The sequence below is a fragment of the Natator depressus genome, chromosome 2, assembly GCF_965152275.1.
Source record: "Natator depressus isolate rNatDep1 chromosome 2, rNatDep2.hap1, whole genome shotgun sequence".
Classification (NCBI taxonomy): Eukaryota; Metazoa; Chordata; order Testudines; family Cheloniidae; genus Natator; species Natator depressus.
Window position 1 is genome coordinate 200,049,636 of NC_134235.1, and position 23,904 is coordinate 200,073,539.

General features: G+C 41.0%; 1 protein-coding gene across 4 annotated transcripts in view; it reads left to right on the forward strand.

Annotated features, from left to right (window-relative positions):
- The window catches only part of COLQ (collagen like tail subunit of asymmetric acetylcholinesterase), a 67,411-nt gene extending 46,307 nt beyond the window's left edge, over positions 1–21,104 (forward strand). For 3 of the 4 annotated variants that reach the window (XM_074943313.1, XM_074943316.1, XM_074943317.1), the window contains 10 exons: positions 1,381–1,407; positions 2,081–2,125; positions 2,919–2,954; positions 3,983–4,063; positions 9,741–9,837; positions 11,574–11,713; positions 13,737–13,856; positions 15,470–15,590; positions 17,937–18,039; positions 19,950–21,104. In XM_074943313.1, coding sequence (XP_074799414.1) covers positions 1,381–1,407; positions 2,081–2,125; positions 2,919–2,954; positions 3,983–4,063; positions 9,741–9,837; positions 11,574–11,713; positions 13,737–13,856; positions 15,470–15,590; positions 17,937–18,039; positions 19,950–20,019 — 840 coding nt within the window. In that variant the 3' untranslated portion in view covers positions 20,020–21,104. The remainder of the gene's footprint in view (positions 1–1,380; positions 1,408–2,080; positions 2,126–2,918; positions 2,955–3,982; positions 4,064–9,740; positions 9,838–11,573; positions 11,714–13,736; positions 13,857–15,469; positions 15,591–17,936; positions 18,040–19,949) is intronic. The other variant, XM_074943314.1, reaches the window with a different exon arrangement.
- The last annotated feature ends 2,800 nt before the right edge of the window (positions 21,105–23,904 follow it).

The following is a 23,904-nucleotide window of genomic DNA, read 5'->3' on the forward strand; positions in this document are numbered from 1 at the left end:
GATGTATTTCCTTTCCCGCCTTGCCAAATTCAATGTATGTATACACTTCTTTTAGTGTGTAAGGTGCCACTGAACATTGTGTTTAACCAGCTCCTCCAAGATTCAGCTACTAGTTGCTACTCTTCATCTCCACATTGATACCTAAAAATGAGCAAGACCAAGGTAAAAACAAGAGTTGTGTAATAAAATATGTTGGGATTGTAATTCATTATGTTATGTAATGTACGTTGTGTAACTATATGCAAACCATTTGCAGATGAATTCCAGTAATGTCTGGCTGAATGCTGACATCCAAACTAGTGCCCCATTACAACTTTTTTGGCATAATTAATAAAGCTGATCATCAATATCACTGTGAACTGCCTCTTTTTTTTTACCAGTCATGGCAAATCAGCTTGGTTGGCCTTCCATTTTATAGTACCGTGCAACATTAAAAATAAATAAATCAGGTATCATGTCCTGAGCAATAACTGATAGCACAGTACTGTCAGTCAAGGGCCACAACTTAACTGTGTTAGGGCCTCATATTTGACACACCCATGTTAAAGTATAATTTTTTTTAAATGGATTTTTAAATATTTTCTCAAATACATATTTACATAATTATTCCAGGCCGTATGTGGTACCATTGTGTTCACAGTCGAAAGTGGTTTCAAATGATGCACAATTCAACCCATTCCTGATGATACTGTATTATCAGAACCTAAGGACCTGGTGCTGGGGGATGGGGATGAGAGAGGGCAAGTCCACCTGCCACGCTGCAGAGGGTGAAACCATTGAAATTATGATTGTGTAGATTTGTATGAATAAAATGACACCTCCCTTAGTTTTCTGCCCCTAACTTAGCATGGAATTATGCATGCTCCCAAGCTATTTGTTGGGTATTTCTTAAGAAGGAAAAAACTAAACGTCATCATAATCTTCACATTGGAAGCCAACTAAAACGTATTTTAGGGACTTCATTTTATATGTTTGCCACTTAGGTGAAAAAAAAAGGTGATTGGGAAATTATTTCTAAAATGGCTTGGGGTTATTAATTGCAGAGACTGAATAAGATTTAATTAAACCAGTAATTGCATTTGCTTTCTGCTCTTTTAGTTTTTAAAGCAATTTCAAACATGATTAGTGTGCTTGCTTTACCTGCTGGCTTTTTCATGCTGTCTTTTGGGCTGGAATATCTTGCCTTTGTCTTGTACCTTCATAGCTGTACTTTTTCTCTGCTCTCTTACAATCTATAAAGAAAACATTTGGATTTAGAAGTTGAGGCAACTAATTATTTAAACTCCCCCCCCCCTGACTTTTAAATTTGCAAGATGTGAATTCACTTCTCGGAAGATCTAGAAAATGTGAAGCTGTAAAATGTCTCTCTTTCCCTTTTAGGGTTATCCTGGGAGTAGAGGAGAAAAGGTCAGTGTTGCAATAACTTAAAAATTGAAAGCAATAATGGAAACTATTGTAGAAATATACTATACACCATGAACAGGTTGAGATGCTGAGGATGCGAAATCAGAAGGTCCTATGACAGGAGAGTGGTATTAAGACATGTACTGAGAAGAAAGATGGGCATGTGGTGTAAGCACTGGGCTGAGCTCCCAAAGCACTGGATTCAATTCCTAGCTCTTCTTCAGACTCCCTATTTGAACTTGTGAATCATTTTCTCTCTCTATTCCTCATCTGTAAAATGAGCATAGTAATCCCTCCTTTGTCTATCATCTGTTTAGATCATAGGCTCCGGGGGGCAGGGGCGGGGCAGGGCGGGGCAGAGAAAGTCCCTTACCATGTGTGAAGATGGTGCATAGCACAATGTTTGCAGCCTCCAGACTAGAGCCTGTTGAAAAAATTCAAGTTTAGCAAATGTGCCCTTTTTTCCAATGAGTTCTAATCTAGATACTGCTGTAATATAAATATTAATAATAAGGAAAGTTTTTAAGTGAATTTGTAATTTGCTGTCTGCCACACACTGTGAATGTTACTATATGTTACTAAATTGCCTTCGCCTGCTTAATGCTTCACACAGACAAGAAAAAAATCCCCTATGAAACGGTAACAATTGTCTTTATTTCTACCATTTTTCCCCCAGGGAGCCAGAGGAGAGAGGGGTGACAAAGGCCTCAAAGGAGACAAGGTACGTATTTTGGTTTCACAGTGGCTTTAAATTAAACCTGAGCAAACATAAACCAGCCTAAAAATCCTTTTCAAATGGTTTTAGCTGATAATATCACATTGTTCTGAAAATAAACTGAGATTTGATGATGTGGATTTTTTACCATAAAATTAAATTCCCAACCACATAGAATGTGAATCCCTCCCGATGTAAGTACAGGAATCTGATTAATGCTTTGGGCCTTGTCCAGATCAAAATATCAGTGGTCTTTTGGGGTAAAAGAGGTTCTACATAGTAGTCACAAAAAATATTTGTTAGCTATACATGGCCTAACAGTAATCATCGCCTTCTTGTGCCAGGCATTTGTAGAACTGCTGCTAAGAAGGAGAGTTCACAGAAATGCCTCCATCACTGACCCTAGAGTAATTCTTGGGTTATATGGCCCCTTCATCAGTCAGCTAGGAGGAGTTTCAGGGACCTTTACATTTCAGCCAGTGAGTGAAGAATATTCTCCCATGTTAGGGTGCTGGGACATGTTGAGCATATTGCATTGTGTTAAGACCCTCGAGATCTCTCATTCTGGCTAATTAAAAGAGCCACACACAGCCCTGGCCACCAGGGATTTTTCATCTTCAAGCTACTGTGGCACAAAGAGGCTGCTGCCCGTTTATAATGAAAATGTGTCTGGACAAATTGTCTGGCTACAAAACCTCAATACATTGTCTCCTTTGGAGTACATCAAAACAAAAACTGATGCTATGCTGTCAAAGATCACTCAGCGTGTTTTGGATTACTCTCATCTTTTGCTTTACAGGGGTATATAGGTTTCCCTGGAATGCTGGGGCAGAAAGTAAGTAAACATGATATAGGGTCTGCTTAGAAATTTGTGTAAGCATCCACATAGACACTTGGTTCATTGGGTGGTTTCAGCAGCGTCTAAGTTCCAGAACCATGGAACTTGGTCATAGGCTGTCAAAAAATTGAGAGTTTCATTTTAATCAGTTGACCAGTATTTTGCATCCCTTGAACCAAACCCTGCAGTCTTTTTATTTTAGGTGAAGACTGCAGGTTTTGGCTAAGGTGAGTTTTTTTTTCATTTCTCTTTTCAGGAATATTTATTTGATCAGAAACTTGCCCCCACTTTAAGTTTCCAAACTCTTGTTTGTGACTTCATAGCCAACCCAATTGCATGATGTTATTAAACATCTCTATTAAATAGTATTCTGATTTAGAATGACCCGCTTCTAAATAGCTGTGCTTACCCTGATTGGCTTTGGTACCTCCATTTATCAAGAACTAGACAAATAATTATAATTCAGATTTAAAGATTGTTTTATGGGCAGAATCCTTAAAGGAAGGTCTATATGTAACAATCATAATCCCATTTTGTCTGGGAAATTAGGTTAAGAAAATAATGACTACTTCTGAGGGGGATAGCAGAGGAAAGAGCTGATCACCTTTCTTACTGGTGATTTTATTACTTATGGATCCTTGCAGCAAACCTAGATACTTCTAAATGTGTCAGAAAGAGGGTTGTTAGCCAAGTTGCCTGGATAACCCCATGTCTGCTAACCTGTTTCTAATTTCGCCAGCTGGCTTCTTCTTTAGATGAGGGACGTTTCTGAGGGATGTTGGGTAAAAAAATAAGTTAAAATTTTAAAGTATTTTTTTAAAGTATTTAGTTATAACCACGAACTGGCAATATATTTTACAAAAACAGTGGTATTCTCTTAGGGCCAGACTGTGCACATAGAGTAATAGTGTACATAGAACGTACTGAATTACCTGCTGTGTTGTATAAGACACATATTACCAATTTAATACATATTTATATACTTAAGTCCTGCTTCTTTTCCCTCCCACCCCCGACTCCCAAAGGGAGAAATGGGTCCAAAGGGAGAACCTGGAGTGCCTGGGCACAGAGGACCTATTGGAAGACCAGGAAAACGAGGCAAACAAGTAGGAACCCTACGTTTTCTCTTTACGAGTTTTCTGGGATTTTTGTGGTTGTGACGAGTGACTAGATCCTCTGTCATTTCATGCACCAATATTTTGTTACATTGATTCTCTCCACTTTTTCTGCATAGAAATTGGATGATTTTGAATATATATAGGTGGGGGGGGGGGTGAGCACGCATGTGTGTGTGTGCATGCATACAGTATATAATGTAAGTGTTCTACTTGTGTAGGAGTTCAAGACTGGCCAGTCATACAGTCAGAATTTGAAGGTCGAAGGTCAGGCTGTATGTTATCTGAAATGTAATTTTTCCTAGATTGATAAGATTTTGGTTGAGTGTAACTTCAGACAGGGCTGTGATCTTCCCTCTGATTGTCAAGCTGCATGGCAGGGGTGTAGTTCTTACAGCTGATAGGCTCCACACCCCTGCCCTCGTTGACCTTTCCCTGTCAGAGCTGGCAGCGAGGGTATCCCCGTTCTGACTCTCGACTCAATTGAGGGCCTGGTTCTCTGGTCCCACTGAGGTACAGTCAGCACAGGACAGGACCCAAAGTGTTGGGAGCAACAGTGGAGCCACAAAAAACCTTTGTGGCTCCCCAATACTGAGGCTGGCTTGGAGTCAAGGCTGCTCTAATTTCCCCCCAGATGTCAATAGCCCAAGGGATGGTTATGGCAGCCAGGGATACCCAGCATGTAGTGATATTCCAGCCATGCTGTTGCCATTGGGGGCTGTGAGAAGGGGTGGCACTAGATTCTTCAAGCTAAGACAATTCTTAGCCAGCCAGGTAAGCTGGCTTTATGGACCTGTTGGGGCACTGGCGAGGCCATAGTGAAGGCCAGCATCTGGTCCTTAGTCTCCCCAACTAACTTTCTCACCCACATGGAGTTGGGAAGCCACTGTACATGATCAGAGCATCCCTAACATCTGCCCTCAGCAGCAGAGTGGGGCAGAGTTCATTGGCCCTGGTGTAAACACTGCACGGTATCCCATTTCCACTCTAAGGAAAGGTTTTGGAAGTAACCAATTGGAGGAAGCCTTTATATTCTGCTTTCCAAGTTTGGTTTGGAATCAGAAACATTCCACTGTCATCATTTACCAGCAGTCACTACAACATGGCATCTGAGATGAAAACAAACTATCCAGTGGTGCAAAATTAGAAATATGTGTAGGAAATAGCAATGTTACTCTCAGCCTGGAACAAATACGTCGAGGGGGTAATGCTAGTGGTTCCACAATGTAATGATTGGCACGCTACACTCTGAATCCAGCAAACTGCGTTCAAATCTCAGCGGCATTTAAATGCACTTTTAGTGGCTCCGTCGTGCATTGGACTTCTAGAGCTGGGAGGGCATTCAAAGACTGTGGGTTTGAATCCCTCCAGAATTGCACTTCTAGACCCTTCCTTGTTAGCCCAGTGGTGAGTATCCCTGCCTGTCATGTTGGAGGCCAGAGTTTTATTTCCTGATGGGAAACTGCAGTTTTTGAGGGCGGAGTAGATGATGATCACAGTGGTCCCTTCTGGCCTTCTAATCTATGAATGAATATAAAATACAAATAATTAGTAAGAGGTAGAAAGCTGGAAGGCAGCAATGCTGAAGTAAATGGGGGCTCTGGGTTGTGTGTCCAAAGGTGTCAGGTTATAATCCATCTCCTATGGTTCTGGCAAGACCACCATGCCTAGAATACTGCGTTCAGCCCTGGGCACCACATGCCAGAAATATATCAATTGGAGTTCAGCGAAGAGCAAGAAAGATAATTAGATCCTGGAGGAATTGATTTATGAGGGAAGATTAAATATATTCAGCTTGGCTAAACAGTGACCAGACTCAGAGAGAAACTGCTTGTGTGCATTGGAAAAGAGCCACTTGGCACTCTAATGGACTAGATTAATACATTGTGGACTCACAAGAACCATTGGTTTGTACTTCAAAAACACAGTAATGTTACTGTGTAAGCCCTAAGCATGCCTCCAGTGCCATTTTAAATTCCAGTCCTGCAACTGGATCCACATGGATAGACCCTTGTGCCTAGGCATGGCCCCCTTGAGTTCAAATGGTCTTTGCATGGGTCTCTGTCCACACAGATCAGACTGCTGGGACCTTTGAGGTTACCACACCTCAGTGTAAAGAAAGGAAGCTGTTACAAAAGATTCTTACGGTCTCTTCCTCTTTATGGAGTAGATCCTGAGATCGCATTGATTAATCATCCTGGTTACATGTATGGAACCAATCATCATAGTACTGCATACAAAGGATAAATCCATGCACTCTTAAAATGGTGACGGAGGGCACGTAGCAACTTTTAAAATGAAAATAATTGAAATCTGGTACAGGATTAACCAGATGAAATAATATTATAGTAACTTGTTCTTTTTGGGGGGTTCAAAATAATTATATATATATAGAACAAACATCTTCAAATTCTTTGGGATCAGGTGTAAAAGCTGATAATTGTATACGGAAGTTGATGCAAGCTTCTCCAATACAAGCTGTATACGTTTCTCCAAGTAATTAGAAGTATTACATTAATTATGAACTCAGAAGAGCTAATATGCATCATCAGTTGCATTTTTAGTACTTTTCCTCATATTGCTTCCTTTACAGCCTGAACCAATTTTAAACAATAATATTTGCATACAGTTGCAGGAGCTCCAGCAGTTCCTTTGTAGAAGCTTATGTTCAATGGCCAGTTGCAGGTATTTTATTTGCAAGATGGTTACACCCAGCACTGAAAATCTGAATCATTGGTCTGATTTGCTGGTGGTGCAGTGTCAGTAGGAATAAGTCCATGTGAGATAATGCCTTACCATGTGGGAAATTTTTAAATACCAGTTTTTTGCAGGGTTAATCCTAAAAATAGAATACAAACTAAATGTAGAATATGCAAAATAGGTCTGTCGCATGATATGGAGAGAAGAATTTTGCCCTTTCAGCTGTGAATTTTTAAAAGTTGCTATGTACCCTCTGACATCTTTCTTACACTGTGTTAATTTGTCCCACCAGAAGGAACGGGCACAGATGTCAGCCTCTGATGCCTAAATAGAGAGAAGGCACAGTGCTCACAGTTCTGCTTTAATACTTGGAGTTGCAGTAACTTTTGATCTTACGAGTTTTTGAGCTTGGGAGCTTTGTCACATTAAGTAGTATTTTACTCAATAAGTAATCCCATTGATTTATAGGAGTACTTGTGGTGTAAAGTACCGTTCCACAAGATTACGGGTACTTTCATCTGGCCTTAAATTAGAAGTCAAAATCCCATGTTTGGACATTAGCATCCAAGTACTCTCTGCGTGTCTAAATGTTAACTTGAGCACTAACCTTAGTTGTGCTTAGGTTGAAAATTGGGTTTCCCTCTTTGTTGTTGATCAACTAAACTGATATTTTTATTTTCTCTTTTTTAAAAAAACTTTACAATGTTGTTTTAAGGCTTTGCTGGCCTGTTATATGTGTTGCTTGTGTTAAATGGGAAATCTGTATTTAAATGGCTATTTGTTAAACAGAGAAGATAGCTTTCACCCTCACAGAGCTGTTTCCTGTCTCCAGAAACAGCTGACATCCCTGTATAAATGTCTGCATAGCAGCTAAATTAAGCAAGTGTTACTTCCAGTTCCATTCTGAGATCCATCTTGATTATCTCATTGGCTTCTTCAGTTGTCTGCTGAGTCTTCAGGGGCATATCCATTCTGAAAAGACAGGCAGACTGTGGAACTCAGAAGTCACAGCCTTGCTGCTCACAAACTGACATAAAAAGGACCATTCCCTCAGTTTTGCAGCATGGAAATTGACACTAAGTAGCCAATCCAGGATTTCAATGTTGACAAGGTAGAATGTCTTATATCGATCATGAGCGAATAGTGTTACATGGAAAAAGGCCCTTCTAGAGGGCTGGTTCCCTGCATCTGGGAAGATTAAATTTTGTCTTTGAGAAGAGCTTTCCTGAGTGCTGTAGGGATTCGTGAAAAGAAACAAGGCAAAAGACATTCAAGTGTAAATAATTGTCCTGGTTTGCTCTATCTGCATCGAGCAAGGAGCATTAGTTGATTGTTCATCCAGTGTATTGCACATGGAAATCAAGCACCTCTCAGACAGCTAGTATATGACAGTTTATTTCCTCTGCCATGTATTCATTTTGAGGGGGAGGGAGGTTTCCTAGGAAGTTTCTTGGTTGCTACTCAATTTTTTATTCTTGTGCTCTGTCAGTTTTGTATACCCATTGCATAATGTGAGCAATTTTGCCCATCAACATGAATATTCACATGGACACTAAGGTTCATTGGTGAAAAAGCGACTATTTAAACAAAGTGAAATATTGCATTAATTGTGGATGGGCCCTGGCTACAGATACTGCAGATGACATTTAAAGTTATCCATGGGATACAGAGTATTATATAACACAAAATTATTTTAGTATACATGGCTATGTGTACTCTCCGTTACTCTGAAACAAGACATGCAGTGGCCTGTCGTTATCCTCTGAATGCACGTTACCCTAGAATTACACCATCTCATTGGAATTCATCACCTTTGGGATTAAAGGAAAGTTAATACAATATATACAGTTTTTACCATGCAAAATGGTGTGTCTTGTTGTATCAAGGTCATACCAGTTATGTAAACCATGGACTAAGTGATGCACCACGGAATTCTGGATCCGTTTTTAAAAAAAAAGAGAGAGAGAAATGTAAACCTCAGGTACTGTACAGATAAGATAAATATAACTATCTTAAATAAGTGCCATCATATCAAATTCAGAAACATCTCTAATAGGAAACTGGGTCTCTGAGCAATTTGGATTTGATCTATTTTTCTAACTGGCATTTCTTTTTTATTAACATCTGCATGGGTGCTTTTAAAGCGTATGAAAGAGACAGTACTGGCTAGAGAGAGGCAAAGAACTGGCAGATGCTGTGAAGTCCTAGGGCAAAATTTTCAAATGGACCTAAGTGAAAGTCAGTAGGACTCGAGCTCCAAATTAGTTGTATAAATAGGACTTAGGTTCCTAAGTGGCTTTTGAAAAAATTAACCCCAAAAAGTGACAATAAAAATGGCATCCTGGGGTTCCACGTTTATTGTGTCTCATTGATTCCAAGATCAGATTTGCTCCATTTACAGGTGAAAAGAATTTTTTTCTGCCAGCCCTGAAAATTCAGCCTAGGCAACAAAAATCAAGCTTCCCTCCTTGTGCATTATAACCAGTTGTAAAAGTTCTGCAGGACAACCCCATTGTCATGTCAGCAAATTATATCCTCCTCCGTCACCTCAGCACAAGCCCAACCATCAAAGGGTTTGCACCAAGTATAGATTGGAATTCGGTAAACAATTCTGTAGATGATGCACAAGGAGCAGTAGAATCCAGCTCACTCTGCGTTGCCTCCTGCATGGCTAACAGGAGTGAACCCTAATTTCAATCACTCACATCAGCAGAGATGACTTTGACTACACACAGAGAACAGATCTAGTTAGAAAGATGGCGCCACTTTTACATGGTCTAATCTCAGAGCAGAATCACAGTAGGACTTTCCTCCTCATTTATATATGAGAATAAGGTAGGTTTCCCCTTCCAGTGTCCCCATGCATGGCGGGCATGAAGTGTACGATGTATGTGTTTCTGCTTTGTTTATGTTAAATGTAGTATACACTAATTTGCTGTGTCATTAATGAATGTTTTTCATATGCTAGGGACAAAAGGGAGATATTGGACCTGCTGGAATTATGGGTCCACCTGGCAGGCCTGGTCCTTCAGGTCAACCAGGTCCACCAGGACCTTCAGTATCAGGTAAGAGAGGCCACTCTTAGCAGCTATCTTCCCCATCTTCCCTCCCTCACCCCCTCTTCTAGCCTGTATCATGTTGTTAAACAGGTATCGGTACAGAAACTTCCATGACATTTTGGTTGTTCAGCCGCAAGCTGCCTGGGTTGAGGAAGAGACTTCCCCTGTGGGCAGGTTGTTCCACGATTGTCCATTATGCTGGTTCTACTTCCTCTGAAGCATCTGTTATGGTCGCTAATATTTAAATAAAAACAGATAATCTGGCTCATAAGATTCCCTAAAGACACTTAACTGTTAATATCAACTATTGCAACTTCGGTATCAGCTTTTATGTTGTGGCAAATGTCTAGCTTTCTTCATCTCCAAAGAGAAACAAAGCTGCCTAGGATTTGTGTGAATTTGTATAATATTCAGTAATAAAACTCTTCCTCCCTCCCCCAATCTCTGCCATATACCCGAGCACAGAGACATTTGCAGCACACATGAGAGAGAAAGTTCTTATCCTAAAACCCCATCCTGTGGTGATGGGCTTGAGGAGGAGGAAAAGCTATGGCAGCCTTGGAGGATTAGTGAGTCCTCATAGTAGATCCTGGGAGACAGGAGCCTTCCTCCTCAAAATGTTCCAGCTTACAAAACAAGATTGATCCTTCTAATCACCTGGTGCAGCCCCACCCTGCACTGCTCTGCAAAAGAGAAGCATATCAGATATAAGTGATGCCACAATAACAGCTGAGAAGGGGGGGGAAATGGGAGAGATGAAAAGGAGTCTCTCTCTCCTCATGTGTGATGCAAATGCCCCTGCAGTCTCTGCATTTTGTGTGTATTGCAGAGATAAAGGCAGAGGTTGGGGGATGGAGGAAGGAAGAACCATATTATTGAAAAATATACAAATTCAAACATACGAATTCACTCAAACCCTAGGCAGATTTCTCTCTCTTTGGAGATGACAAAATCTAGACATGTGGGACAACACAGAATCTGATACTGAGGCAGCAATAGTTGATATTAACAGTCAGGTTTTTTTCCCTAATGATTTTATAATGAAGCATAAAAAAGTATGTTCGGTTTTTTTTTTTACTAAAACAAATGGCTGGAAACCAAGAGTGTCTCAGATGGGCACCAGCTGGTTGTGCTGCTGCTCATCTGCTCAGTTTTCTCTTTCCCTTTGCCGCCTCTTGGCTTATTCAGTGGGCGAGAGTTACCTTCTCTGCAGTGGCTTGGAAACAGTACACTTATGGCGCTGGTGGCTGCTTGGGAATGGATCTTCATACGGCTGATGTCCCTCAATAAGAAACACCTAGGCATAGACTAAATCAGCTGGAAAATTCCAAAGCAATGTTTTTTCCATATTGCTGGGAGGGCAACCAAGATCTTGAGATTTAATTTTAAAGGTTCCACTCCACCCATAGAAAGCTCCACATATCAGATTTGCTAATTCCAAACCTTTTTGGTCCAATAATTTGAGTTATTATCCTAAAACCTCACCCTTTGATGATGTCCCTCCCCATACTGTTAATATAGGCACTCTTAAGACCTGCTCCCACATAGCAATGAGTTCCTTGAACTCTCAGTGAAGTCTATGGGAGATAACACTCAGCACCTCACAGCACCCAGACCTTAGACAGATGTGAATTCAACTTACTGGTATCATGTAGTCCACATTCAGCTGTTCCCCTCTGAGGCTGGGTTTATGTTCTGTGCAGTAATGACATAACATGGCAGCCTGGTATTTTGCTTCCTAGGACAATTAGCAATAGGACCAAAAGGGGAAAGAGGGCTTCCAGGGCCTCCAGGGAGATGTCTCTGCAAACCCTCACAAAATGTGAATATCCCACCATATGAGGAATCCGTGATTGGACACAGCTATCCAAAAGTCCCTGCGGTAAGGGAGCTTGTTAGGAGGTTAAGTAAATGATTTTTAAGCGCTTTGATTTTAAAGGCACTGTGTTGGCCAAACTTTCTGGATCAAAGGGAGAACTTGTCTAAATGTCTTAAGTGTGCTTCAGAGTTTTATTTCTAGTATATAAACCTTGAGAGTCAGTGTAGGTGAGGGACCTGTATCCTATAACAAGCCCCAAGACTTGGTGTGTTTGGATACTATTGACTGTCTTGAAATAACACCGACTTGGGTATGTGGTTTAGCCCATTTCTAGCATTCCCTATTTTGGGATTGCAGACATTTGCTCTGACCTCAGTATATTTTGAGGTTGCTTTTATTATTGATACTCAGTTTGAATATGTTAATGGGTACTGGATAAAGGAGGCAATCTTGGAAGCCATATCCTAATAAAACTGAGTTGTCATTGGTTGCATCCCACCACCTCCTGAGCAATGCTCCCTTCTTGGCAATTCTACTGGCTTACTCCATTTGTCCTTACTCGCTTGAGTGTTAAGAATTTGGATTTAAGTTTGCACTTATACTTCTCCTCTTCAAAGCCATCTTTGTGTGCACCATTGGAGTCCCCTTATATCACCTAAAGAAAATTGACATGCTGAGACAGATGCACCCGTAAAAGATCAGGAGAGATATCTCCTGGCCTGGCTTGCTAGGTTTCATTATGAGCAGGATTCCAGCCAGAGCTGAATAATTCAGTAGACACCTACTCACATTTACAAGTCATCATTCCTTTCACAGCATGTCACAACCCCAGTGCTTTCTCCATTCTGGGAGCTCTTTGTTGGCTTTGTGTAAAGTATCAGCTCAGGTTCGCATGTCATTAACCCGCTTCAGTCTTGTTCTCTGTAACTGTGGCTCATTTTAATGTTTAGATTTGTTGTAGTGTTCAGGATACGAAGGGTTCAAACCTGTAGCAGTTGAGAAGACAAAACTGCCATTTGATTTCAACTGAAGTTAGAGCTACCGTATTGGGCCTTCCTCTTTTAATCACGAATGCTTTACAGTTGCAGATTCAACTCTTGGTGGGGGAGGGAGACTCTAGTCTTCCCTGTCTTCCTTCATTTGAACTGAAGGCATTTTTATTCCATGCTGCTTTTAATGGTGCTGAGTTTTGTTAGGGGCCCTGGGATATTGTCATGCTATGTAAAAATAAATTACCCTTGATTTTTTAAAAAGAACTAATTCTGTTTATCTTAGTGGAAATCAGGCTCAGACATTATGTTACTAAATCCATTTTCTTCAGATGCGTTCCATTTACTTTTTCTTAATTTAAAAATGTTTTGAATCCTGCTAAAATTAATTTGATTAAACTGCTAAAGGAAGAGATTACAGCTTAATGCCTCTTGCTGCCAAATTTCAATGGCTGAGACATAAAAGAATTTGGGAAGGGAGAAGCTCATTCTATTTCTCCTAGTTTTGAACTAATTTTTCTATTCAATTAAAAAAATTGCTTTGGATAGAAACAGACACATACAGAGAAGTACAGGTTTCCATGCCAGTGAAGTCTGAACAAAGAAATAAAAGCTAAGTAGGGGCTCTAGCAATGCAATTAATTGTTTATTTTGCAGTGAATGTGCATGAAGAAATGGTGGCACACTCAATGTATCCCCAAAAACCCTTTTGTGTGCATGTGTTTTGTAACTGCTCCTCCAAATACCCATTTGTGTATAGGAGCTTCTGCACAGGCATGGACTGGCACAAGCATTGTTGTGGGAATAGCTGTTGTGCTGAGTTCAAAAAATTTGGTCCTAGGAAACTGAGACACTAGCTCTTTAAAACTCATCTCTCTTAACAATTACTAGTTGTCCTTGGGTGACCTGGAAACGCACAGGTTTACATTTCAGCCTGGTATTATTAATATAGTGCTGCTTTTGGAATCAATCTATTAAATAATTTTTCTGTTTGATTATCAACATACGTAGAGCTGTTTGTCAACCCTGCAAACTAGACCCCATGACTGAAACGCTGTTTGAAAGGATCCTCAGTGATTTTGTTTTCTGTGTCCCAGATTTTTGTGGTGAACAATCAGGAGGAGTTGGACCGGCTGAATACTGAAAATGCTTTAGCCTTTCGAAGAGATCAGAGATCTCTGTATTTCAAGGATACCATCGGATGGCTTCCAATCCAGGTAAAAACAGGATGAATTTCTCAGAAGGCATCTGATTTCATGAAGATTTATGTTCCATTTTAAAAACAAGATTTGTGCTTTTGAACTTTGGATTGCATAAAGAAAAATTAAAAGAAAATGCTCATTTTCCCCCAGTGTTTGAGCACCTAATTATTTTCTGTGGAAATTTCTCCTAAAAAGTAGAGCACTGCCAGAACTGATTAAAATTTTGGAATTCGTGTTCACTGGAATCTTAACTATTGGCGGTATTAAATTGTTAATGGTTTCAGATTTTGGAAACCTCCCTGTGAGGCTGGCTCAACTGGTGAACAAACTGGGGTTGAATTTTGTGTATTAGAGTGGTGTCATGGGGCAGGACTCACCCCTGCAGCACCTCCTGCTGGTCTCTCAGGGAATTAGCTCTTCCAGCCTCCAGAGCGCCCTCTGCAGGCTGGTGTCCCACTTGCCCCTGTGTCCCTCCCAGAGCCCACTGCCCCTTTCCCTGAGGTGCTGCCCCCTGGCAGTACCCCACATAGATCTGGGTCTCCCCTCCCCAGGGAACCCCCACCCACTATCCCCACCTTGCCTCAGTCTTTGGCTGTCCCCTGCAATGCCAGTACCCCTTTTTAGGCCATCTGCCAGGCCTGCAGCCTGGGGCTTTTCCAGTCTGGAGCCTCCCAGCTCTTCTGGCCTTCCCCAGCCCTGCTCCACTCCACTCCACTCCACTCCACTCCACTCCACTCCACTCCACTCCACTCCACTCCACTCCACTCCACTCCACTCCACTCCACTCCACTCCACTCCACTCCACTCCAGGTACCATCTCAAGCTCCCCAGCAACCAGGCCCTTCTCCCTCTAAAGGCAGAGAGAGAGAGTGTCTGCTCCTGGTCCACTGCCCTCTTATAAGGGCCAGCTGAGCCCTGATTGGGGCATGGCCAGAGCTGAGCCTGCTTCACCCAATCAGCCTGGGAACTGCTTGCTCCTAGTCACAGCCCTCTCCTGGGCTGTTTTAAGCCCTTTAAGGCCGGAATGGGTGACCACCCCGCTACAAGTAGCAGAGAGGCTTTGGTATTTGACCCATAAGGCAAAATGTAACAGGTTTGCCAGAGTGTTTGGACCCTGTACAAAACCATAACTCATGAGAAGTTGTGAAAAACACAAGTTTTGTACAAATGCCTGCAAACCAAAACCTCTGAGTTGCACACAGCTGTAAGGGTTTGATCTAAAGGTCACTGAAGTTGACTTCTGTGGGCTTTGAATCAGGCCCTGTGTGAGACCCTTTTAGTACACACCTTGACATAACATGATCTGAATACCTGGTTACAATGTAAAGCAGTTCCCAGAGGTTCTGCTGTACTGACACTTCCTGAAAAATGTCTCTTTGAAGGCGGGCTCAAATCAAACCTTCAGACATTCACTAAACCCTGAAGAAGTTTAGATCCAGATCCCAGGTTCGCAACTGGCTCAGTAGTAGGCCACACCAAATCCGGGAAAACCCCAAACTTTGGCAAAGATCCCATTTGGATCCAAACTATGTGGCTTGTACCCATCTCTGTCACCCACTTTACCTTTTTAATGATAACAAGACTCTGATAGTTCAGTTCTGGTAATTGTCGTGTGTTTATTTGGATAGCTTACCCCTTTCTATCCTGTGGATTACCCTGTAGAGGATGGTAGCACCTGTGGAGATGGCATCATCCAGGATGGGGAGGAATGTGATGATGGCAATACTATTGTGACAGATGACTGTATAAGTAAGTCACATATGGGAAGTGTTATTTCTTTCTTTAAACAAACCATAATGTCAATCACATGTGCAGTCCATGACGTCTTATGTGGGACCTTTAGGCGACTGTTTGCAAACTGAACACCGATGTTGAAAAGGAAGGTACGACAGCTGCATTTTGAGTAGATCGGGCATGCAAGTTGCTATAAACTCTAGGCAAAATAATAACTTGTATGTAGTCTTTTATCTCAAAGGATCCCAAATATGCTTTTCACACTTCACAAACAGGAATCCCCTCTGAGTTAGAACATGACAAACGTATTTTAAAGGGCCTGATCCTGCAATTGATTTATATGCAGAACTTCCATGGAAATCATTGGGATTTTGAGTGCAAGACTGTGCCTTGTTAGTGCATTGTACAAACATTTAGGACAGGAAGTGGAGATGACTGCTCTAACCAGTTGAGGCTACAGGTGAGGATTTTAGGTAGGCAAGATCTAATTACCCAGCTGGGAATTTGTCCAGGCTATTGGGACACAAATATTCCTATTTCTACTAGAAGGAATTAATAATGGGCCAGATCCTGGTCCCATTGAGATTAACTGCAGTTTTTCCATTGACTTCAGTGGAATCAGATTTTGACTCAATATGTGCACTTCTAGGTCTACCCAGGACTGCTTCATGCTAAGTAAACTTAGCTTTCATTTAGCTGGTCACTGAAAGCAGAGGCCAAATGATAGCATACAAACATGGAGAATAACTTTAGAGCTACCTCTGGCACTCATCACCTCATCCCTTCCCCAGACATACATACAGCAGCTCTTCACTACTTTCTAGTCACTTTTAGCAGAACACAGGAGAGATGAGCCTTTTTCACAATGCAGAGTGAGTTTGCTGACTCTGAAAAATGCAAGCTTCTTTTGTCCCTTTTATATCCACCCCCTTTCTTTGTGAGCACACTCTGTCCCAGAAAACCCATCACATTACTGTAGAGTGCTATAAACTGAGCATAGTTTCAAGTGACTAGAGCCCTTGGGACCGATGCAGTTATGACACTGATGTGAAAAAAAGCTGAAAACTAAGCACCCATGAAAACTAAACAAACATTCATACAGGGACCTATGTACTTCTGCCAGTGATTCTCTTATGACTGAATCAAAAGAAAACAGCTAACTTTTGGATTGATTTAATTGTATAACAGATTAATTGTTCTTTATATAGAAGCAACAATTTCTGACAAATAGATTGCTGGTGTAATAAGTGAGTTATTTCCAGAGGAGACCACCCTTCCTTCTAACAAATAAACAATTAGTAAATTACCAAATTTTCATAATTATCCTCAACTTCCCCACTCCTTCTGCATGCTCATTTAATCAATGTAGTTTGCTTAACAATGATTAAATTCCCTTTAACTTTTGCTTCACAGCTAAATGAACATGGTCTCAACTTTTAAAGTTATGCTTAGAAAAATCACAGACTTTAAAATCAAATGCCAGTTATTGACCAGCCAAAAATGATTACAGTGATACAGACAGCAATTGCCATAAAAAGTCAAGGTTGGTTCACGATTACCAATCCAAGGTCTCTCTGAATACCACAGTTTGGACCTAGCCAAGGCCTATTCCCACTTAAGTCAATGGGAGTTTTGCTACTGACTTGGATAGCTTACTTCTTGCTGCTTGGAACAGGAAATAATTCTGCTCTCCCATCTTGGGGTAACCTTGCATGCCTATTGACATTGCATTGGCAGTCACTGTACACAGATACATGGGATTTTTTTTTTTATGGAGAAACAATAGATCTACATAACACATCCCTGTGTAGGGGAACCTACTTTCATAATATACTTGGATATTATGGGATGCCAAGGAGAGAGCCAGGTTGGGATTTTCAAAAACACCTATATGATTTAGGTTTCAGAGTAACAGCCATGTTACTTTATTTTTATTTGAGCTCATGCTCAAATAAATTGGTTAGTCTCTAAGGTGCCACAAGTACTCCTTTTCTTTATATGATTTAGGAGCACTAGTCCCACAGCTTTCAATGGGATTTGTGCTCCTAAGTCACATAGGGGCTTTTGAAAATCCAACTCCCAAAGTTTATCCTAAGCATATTTTATGCTTTCTTTGGTTAATTCCTAGAGCCCTGTCTAACCTAAATCGTTCCCTTTTCCTAATCACTTCAATTTGAGTCAAAGAGCATTCTTTATACTGAAGAGCAACCAGCCCTTTCTGAGTGAGCAGTCTTACTATGATGCCAGTTGGATTCCCTGTTTCATGTTGTGCCCTTAATAATATGGTCCTGCTTGTCTTTCCTGCATCCTTGACTTGGTTGTCTCAGTTGTGAAGGTGCCCTTTTCTTGCATGTTCATTAGGATGCCACCATGCATACTGTGGAGATGGCTACCGACACGAGGGAGTAGAAGATTGTGATGGAAAAGATTTTGGATATTTGACATGTAAAACATATCTCCCTGGGTATGGACAAACCTATCTTCATTTTATTTTTTGACTGAGCACTAAAAACAAAAGAATGCTGCAAGAACATATTTCCCTAAAGCATGTGTGGTTATTAAAGCATGAATTGGAAATGATGTTCATATATAGACTAATTGTATTGTATTGACTTTTAGGGCTAAATTCAACTCTCAGCTACATGCATGTGATTCCTATTGTGGTTAATGAGAATTGTAAACACATGTTGCATATATGGGCATAATTGCCCTTAATGTGTTAATATATCTTGGAGAATCTCAGCTTTCCTGCTTTTCTGATGTTCTCATTAGACTAGTTTTCACAACATTTTCAAGAGTAGACAAGTCCAGAATTTCTGCTGTAAAAATAAGGACATGTTAGTTACATGGTAAGAAAGGAAAAAAAGGCACAAAGCCAATTTCATCCTTTGCATGTCACCTTTACTGGGAAAGAGCCCAGCTTGTGGGTCCACCACCTGGGATTCCTTTGATTCCGAACCAGTCAGTCATATATTAGTGCAGGCATTTTCAAAGACCAGAACGATCTGCAAAAAATACTAAACAAAAGCAAAGCTGTAATTCTGCTTGGCAGCATCCTTCATTGCAACATCTGCTTATTGTTGATTTGCCTGGTCTGCATTTGTGTAAGTGGCTTCCTCTGGTCAGCATTTTACCTCCAACAGTCATACCTCTATCTCACTGTCAGGTATCATTACTATCTAGCAGGAAACATTTAATTTGTAAATGAAATTATCTGCAGAGTCCTCATAGTTTGTGAAACTATAATGTGCTAATTGACAGGGATAAGAAACCACAGGACATTTCTGCAAACTGCCTGTTGGGTTAATCCTCCTAGTGCAATTGCTGGAACAGTCACAGACTAAGAGCTTGCACAGCTCGATAGGATCGATTGCTTACGCCAAGATTTACAAAAGTGACTAGTTATTGGGGTGCCTGAATTTTAGGGGACAACTTGATATGTCTTCAAGGGGTCTGGCTTTCAGAATGTGGTGGGCAACTCCCTTCTGAAAAATCAGTCTCCCCTTCATTGTCTTAAGCTGGGTACCATAAAAATGGAGACACTGAAAACCACTAGTGACTTATGAGAAACCTCAGCTTCAACGTATACCTAGATTGTGAAAGATCATTTAAGTCGTCTTTTTTAAAAACCCTCATCAAAATTGCATTTGTATAAAAATCTTGGGGTCAGGACTTTAGCTTGCATAAATCATCACAGCTCAATTTAAATCAATGAATCTAAGACAATTTCTCCTGCCTCCTACATACGCACACACGATACCATAATAATACTTGGCACCTATATAGTGTTTTTCACCAGGTATCTCAAAGTGCTTCGTCATGATGTGTATGTATCGTTATCCCTATTTCACAGAAATGGACAATTGAGGCATGGAATTTATGGACGCAATCTAATGTCTATTGAAATCAACAGAAAGACATTCGTTGACTCATTGGGTTTTGGATTAGGCCCTATGTGATTTACCTAAGATTATACAATGAATTTGTGGAGGAAGTAGGATTAGAAAAATTCCCATTGACTTCAATAGGGTCTGAATTTTACCCCTAGTGTATATTGGACTCTGCTGGATCAACTTCACTGGCAGTGGTGAATGACATAGAGTATAGCTGGAAATTGTACCTCTGTTTTGCTGTCAGATGTATTGGTAGTTGGTGTTTCTTGTTTTTATATTTATGTGAACAGACTTGATTCCTCCAGAAAGCTACTCCCAGAGCCTACGCACAATGTGTTGGCAATTTGGGTACTAAAGGGTTCTAGCAAATTAGGCACAGCCAATCTATATACAATATTTGTAAATTTATAAAGGAGAAAAAATGCATTAATGGTCAAATATTTCATACATTGCAACTGATGCACATTCTCTTTTGTCTTAGGTCTTATGGAAAATTACGGTGTACTTCTTATTGTTATATTGACTCTACACAGTGTCGGTATTTCACATGAAGGAAAAATGGAGGTGGGTAGCATCCCACATGTAACAGAAACACCAGGTGCTACACTATCATCAATCCGAGAAGGACTGGGAAATCTACAAAACCTCTGTGTGGGGGGAAAAACAAATATCATGCTGCTGATGGCTCTTTGAGATGTGTTTTTTTTTTAATAAGTCTGACTGGAAGAAAATAGGACCACTGCATCCTGTCTTAACAGAAAAATGTCAAACAGTGTTTGCCAATAAGACTTGTGTTTCACATGGCTGCCTATGGGAACTGCTCTTTGTCAGAACCGCCAGACTAAACCACTGGAAAACTGAATTTCACTAAACAGGAATATTGTGTAACAAGACAACAATACCTCAACTTAGTACTGTTAGACCTAAATACAAACTCTTCAGGGTTTTTGTTTTTAGACTTTCTCAGCATAAACACAAGGCATATCCTGGATGCGGTGTTTATAGAGACTATATATTCTTTTACTACAATGTGAACTTTGTATGCGTTGTAGCCGCATGAATTATAGTTTCAATGACTACAAATTAACCAAACCCCTTACCGGTGGATTCAGTCCAGTAAGTGTTTTTAAGGACAGCAAATCAGGGAAAGGAACTGATTGACTTTACTGACAGTTTATACGGTAGATAAGAAGTTGAGATATGTAGCTATGTTTGTGTGTGTATGTGTGCGTGTATGTATGCATATACAAGTGATTCATACAGGGCCCACAGTTGTTGAACACAAAGGCCAAACTGGATGGACAAACTGTTGAATGGCCAGGGAATGTGGTCTCCTAGGAGGAGATCAGACTATAAAAAAAGGCAAAAATTTAACACAATTCATTTTCTTATCCTTTGTCAAGCTGGCTGTATTCTGCGTTATTACTGATCCCACATGGACTAGGATGGTTTAGTTTAGATCTTTCCAGGATAGCATAAAAATGATTGTGAAAATTAAAATGTGGACATTTAGTCGTTCACTTTCACTTTGGTTTCTACACCAGAGGTCATTACTTTCCCCTTTCTTTTCCTCATCCACCTGATCTTAATCAGTTATTTGGTCAAGTTCTACACTCCAGATTTCCTGTCCTATCCATTGCTGTCTGTTTCTACTCTCGTCTAGTATTCAGTACTATGAAATATATATCCTTATTTTCATATCTCTATAGGACTAATCTCATAATAGTGTGTTAATGGATTCTCCTTCAGTCTATATGCTGTATAGATTATATATATATATATATATATATATTGCTTTTATTTTTCAGAAAAGTTGGTCAAATGGTATGTGAGCTCCAATAGCATTCAGGGTAATTGATGTATTTGTTTATTAGTAGATGTTTAAAGAGCAAATTTTATGTGGGAAGAATATTGAATATGCTACATGCAAATGTAACAAGTTTGCAATCAAAGGAATTTAAGGTTATAAGCCTCACACTCAGGTCTCATTTTCACATGGGCCACTTGTTTCTGCTTTGTGATAAATCCTGTATGTGAATGTTTGAAATGCATGAGTTACATGTACCAGTGACAGCACTGAACAATTGTCATATATGCAGTTACTTCTGTAAAGGTTAACTAAAGATGGATGTTAGGTTACAATGATAATACATTAAAACAACCAACCAATATATACATCTTTTACCACATGTGTAGAAGACTTGGCTTTAATTCTGCATGCCCATAGTAATATTGGAATTCACTGGTATAAAAATAAAGGCAGTTAATTCACTCTCTGTGGCTCTCTTTTACCTGTATTATTTATGCTGTTATGAGGCAAGGCCAATATTGCTTGAGGTCCAATCATTGATCTTATGATCAGTCTTTCTTTTCTTTTCTTCTTTCAGTTTTTTTAAGCAGAGGTGTTAATAAATTATCATTGTTTAGTTAGATTTGTGTGGTTTGTGTACATTTCCTTAACATCTTATATCCAGTGGAAGAACAGCTATTTAACCTTCATGTAAGCAAGCTGTATGTTGGTACAAGCTGAAGGTGTAAGCTACAGCAGTGCCATAGTAATGCTGGCCATATGTTCCTATGGGGAGGCACGCTGCAGAAAGAGTGCAGTGCTAGACATTATCCCCAACGCAGGACTGGAGGTTCTGATAGGACCTACTCCTTTATAGAATTCCACAGTTGAAACATCTGTAGCAGCCTTTGGTCCATATTAACTATCTTCTGCTTAAAGCGATGTCTTCTAAACTTCTATAATGGCAGGCCCTTCTTTTATCTAAGTTTGTGCCCTTTTGTTTTTGGCCCTGTTGTGCCTTTTGAACAGTTGTATGACGTCCACCTTCTCTCTATTCCTCAGAGAGCACCTTTTCATGTATTTATGCCTGCTCCTATATTTTCCACTCCAAGCACCTGATGAAGTGGGTTCTAGCCCTTGAAAGCTTATGCCCAAATAAATTTGTTAGTCTTTTGCCACAAGGACTCCTCGTTCCTTTATACGTCAGTCATGTTCTTTTCCCCTGCACACTCAACTCGCTTTCTCCAATGAATTCATCTCTATTTCATCTAACTGCTCCATGCAGCTGCAACCTCTGAGATACTCTATAAATCCCAATGGCCCTTCTCCTTTAGTTTTTCTGCAATATATAACACCCAAAAAAACCTATGTTAAAAGAATGTTATGGTTGCAAAGTCAAGCACTCCAAAGTTAAGCAACACCAGAATTAAGGTTGCCCATGATGTGATCAGGTAGTATGTGATCATGTAATTAAAGACTGTATCATAACGCATACACACAAGAGGGCCAAATTAAGGTTACACAGTTAGCCTTAATTTTGGTGGCATTTTCTAATTTTTAAGTGGCTGACTTCATAAACTTAATGTTATTTGAATGTAGTTTTAAAAAAATATATAATTTCCTAATTTAAAAAACCCACTTTTTCATGACCCCCAACTCAGGTGATCAACAGGGTCTGGATCTTAGTGCCACAGCACAGACCTCTACCACTTCAGTAACTGGTGGCAATAGCAGGCTGTTATATATGGACCAGCCGCTAAAAGGGGATAATACACACATTTTGCTAATGGGTTTTGAAGATAGTTGCTGACAGCAGAGCACTGCATAGCGATTCTGGACTCCTGGGTTCAATTCCAGGTCCTAGAGAGATGTGTACTCTAATGGTTATAGACCCTTCAGCCTGCCTCCCCCCCCCCCCCGCATCAACTCCTCTACTCCTGACCTCCACTGCAGCTCTCCTCCCCTCAGCTCCTATCCAACTCCTCCCTTTGACCCAGCTCCTGTCCCCTTCACCTCTGCTCCTATCTGCTCCTATTCACCCCTCAGCCATAGGCGCTTTCTCACCACCCCCAGCGCCTCCTGCCCACCGGTGGGCCCCACAGGTCAGCGCCTCCTTCTCCCTCCCTGTGCCTCCTGCTGGCTGCAATCAGCTGTTTTGCGGCATGCAGGAGGCTCTGGGGGAAAAGGGGAGCAGCGAGGATGCGGCGTGCTCGGAGGAGAGGGTGGAAATGGGCAGGAAGAGGCGGGGCATGGGTGGGGCCTTAGGGAAAGGGGTGGAGTGGGGGCAGGGCCTGCGGTGGAGCCAGGGGTCAAGCCCCACCCCCTGGCACTTTGAAAAGTGCTTTCCTTCCCCCTGTCTGTAACCAATCCCAACCTCACCCCAGCTTCTGCCTCCCACCCCTTCTGCACCTATATAACCCTCTTCCACAGCTCACCCTCACTGACTGGCTCCTTCAACCTCCCAGTTCTTTCCTTGCCTTGTCTCCCTGTCCCTGTCAAATCAGGCCACTTCCGCCTCAAAACTTGGGTGCCAGCACTGAGCACACAAGAAAGCCAGTCTCCTTCTTCTCATTTCCTGGGCCTGGCATCACAGCAGCCAGGAGCAGCATTTGCACTGAAAGTCTTGCTCAACCGCTACAGCCCTGGC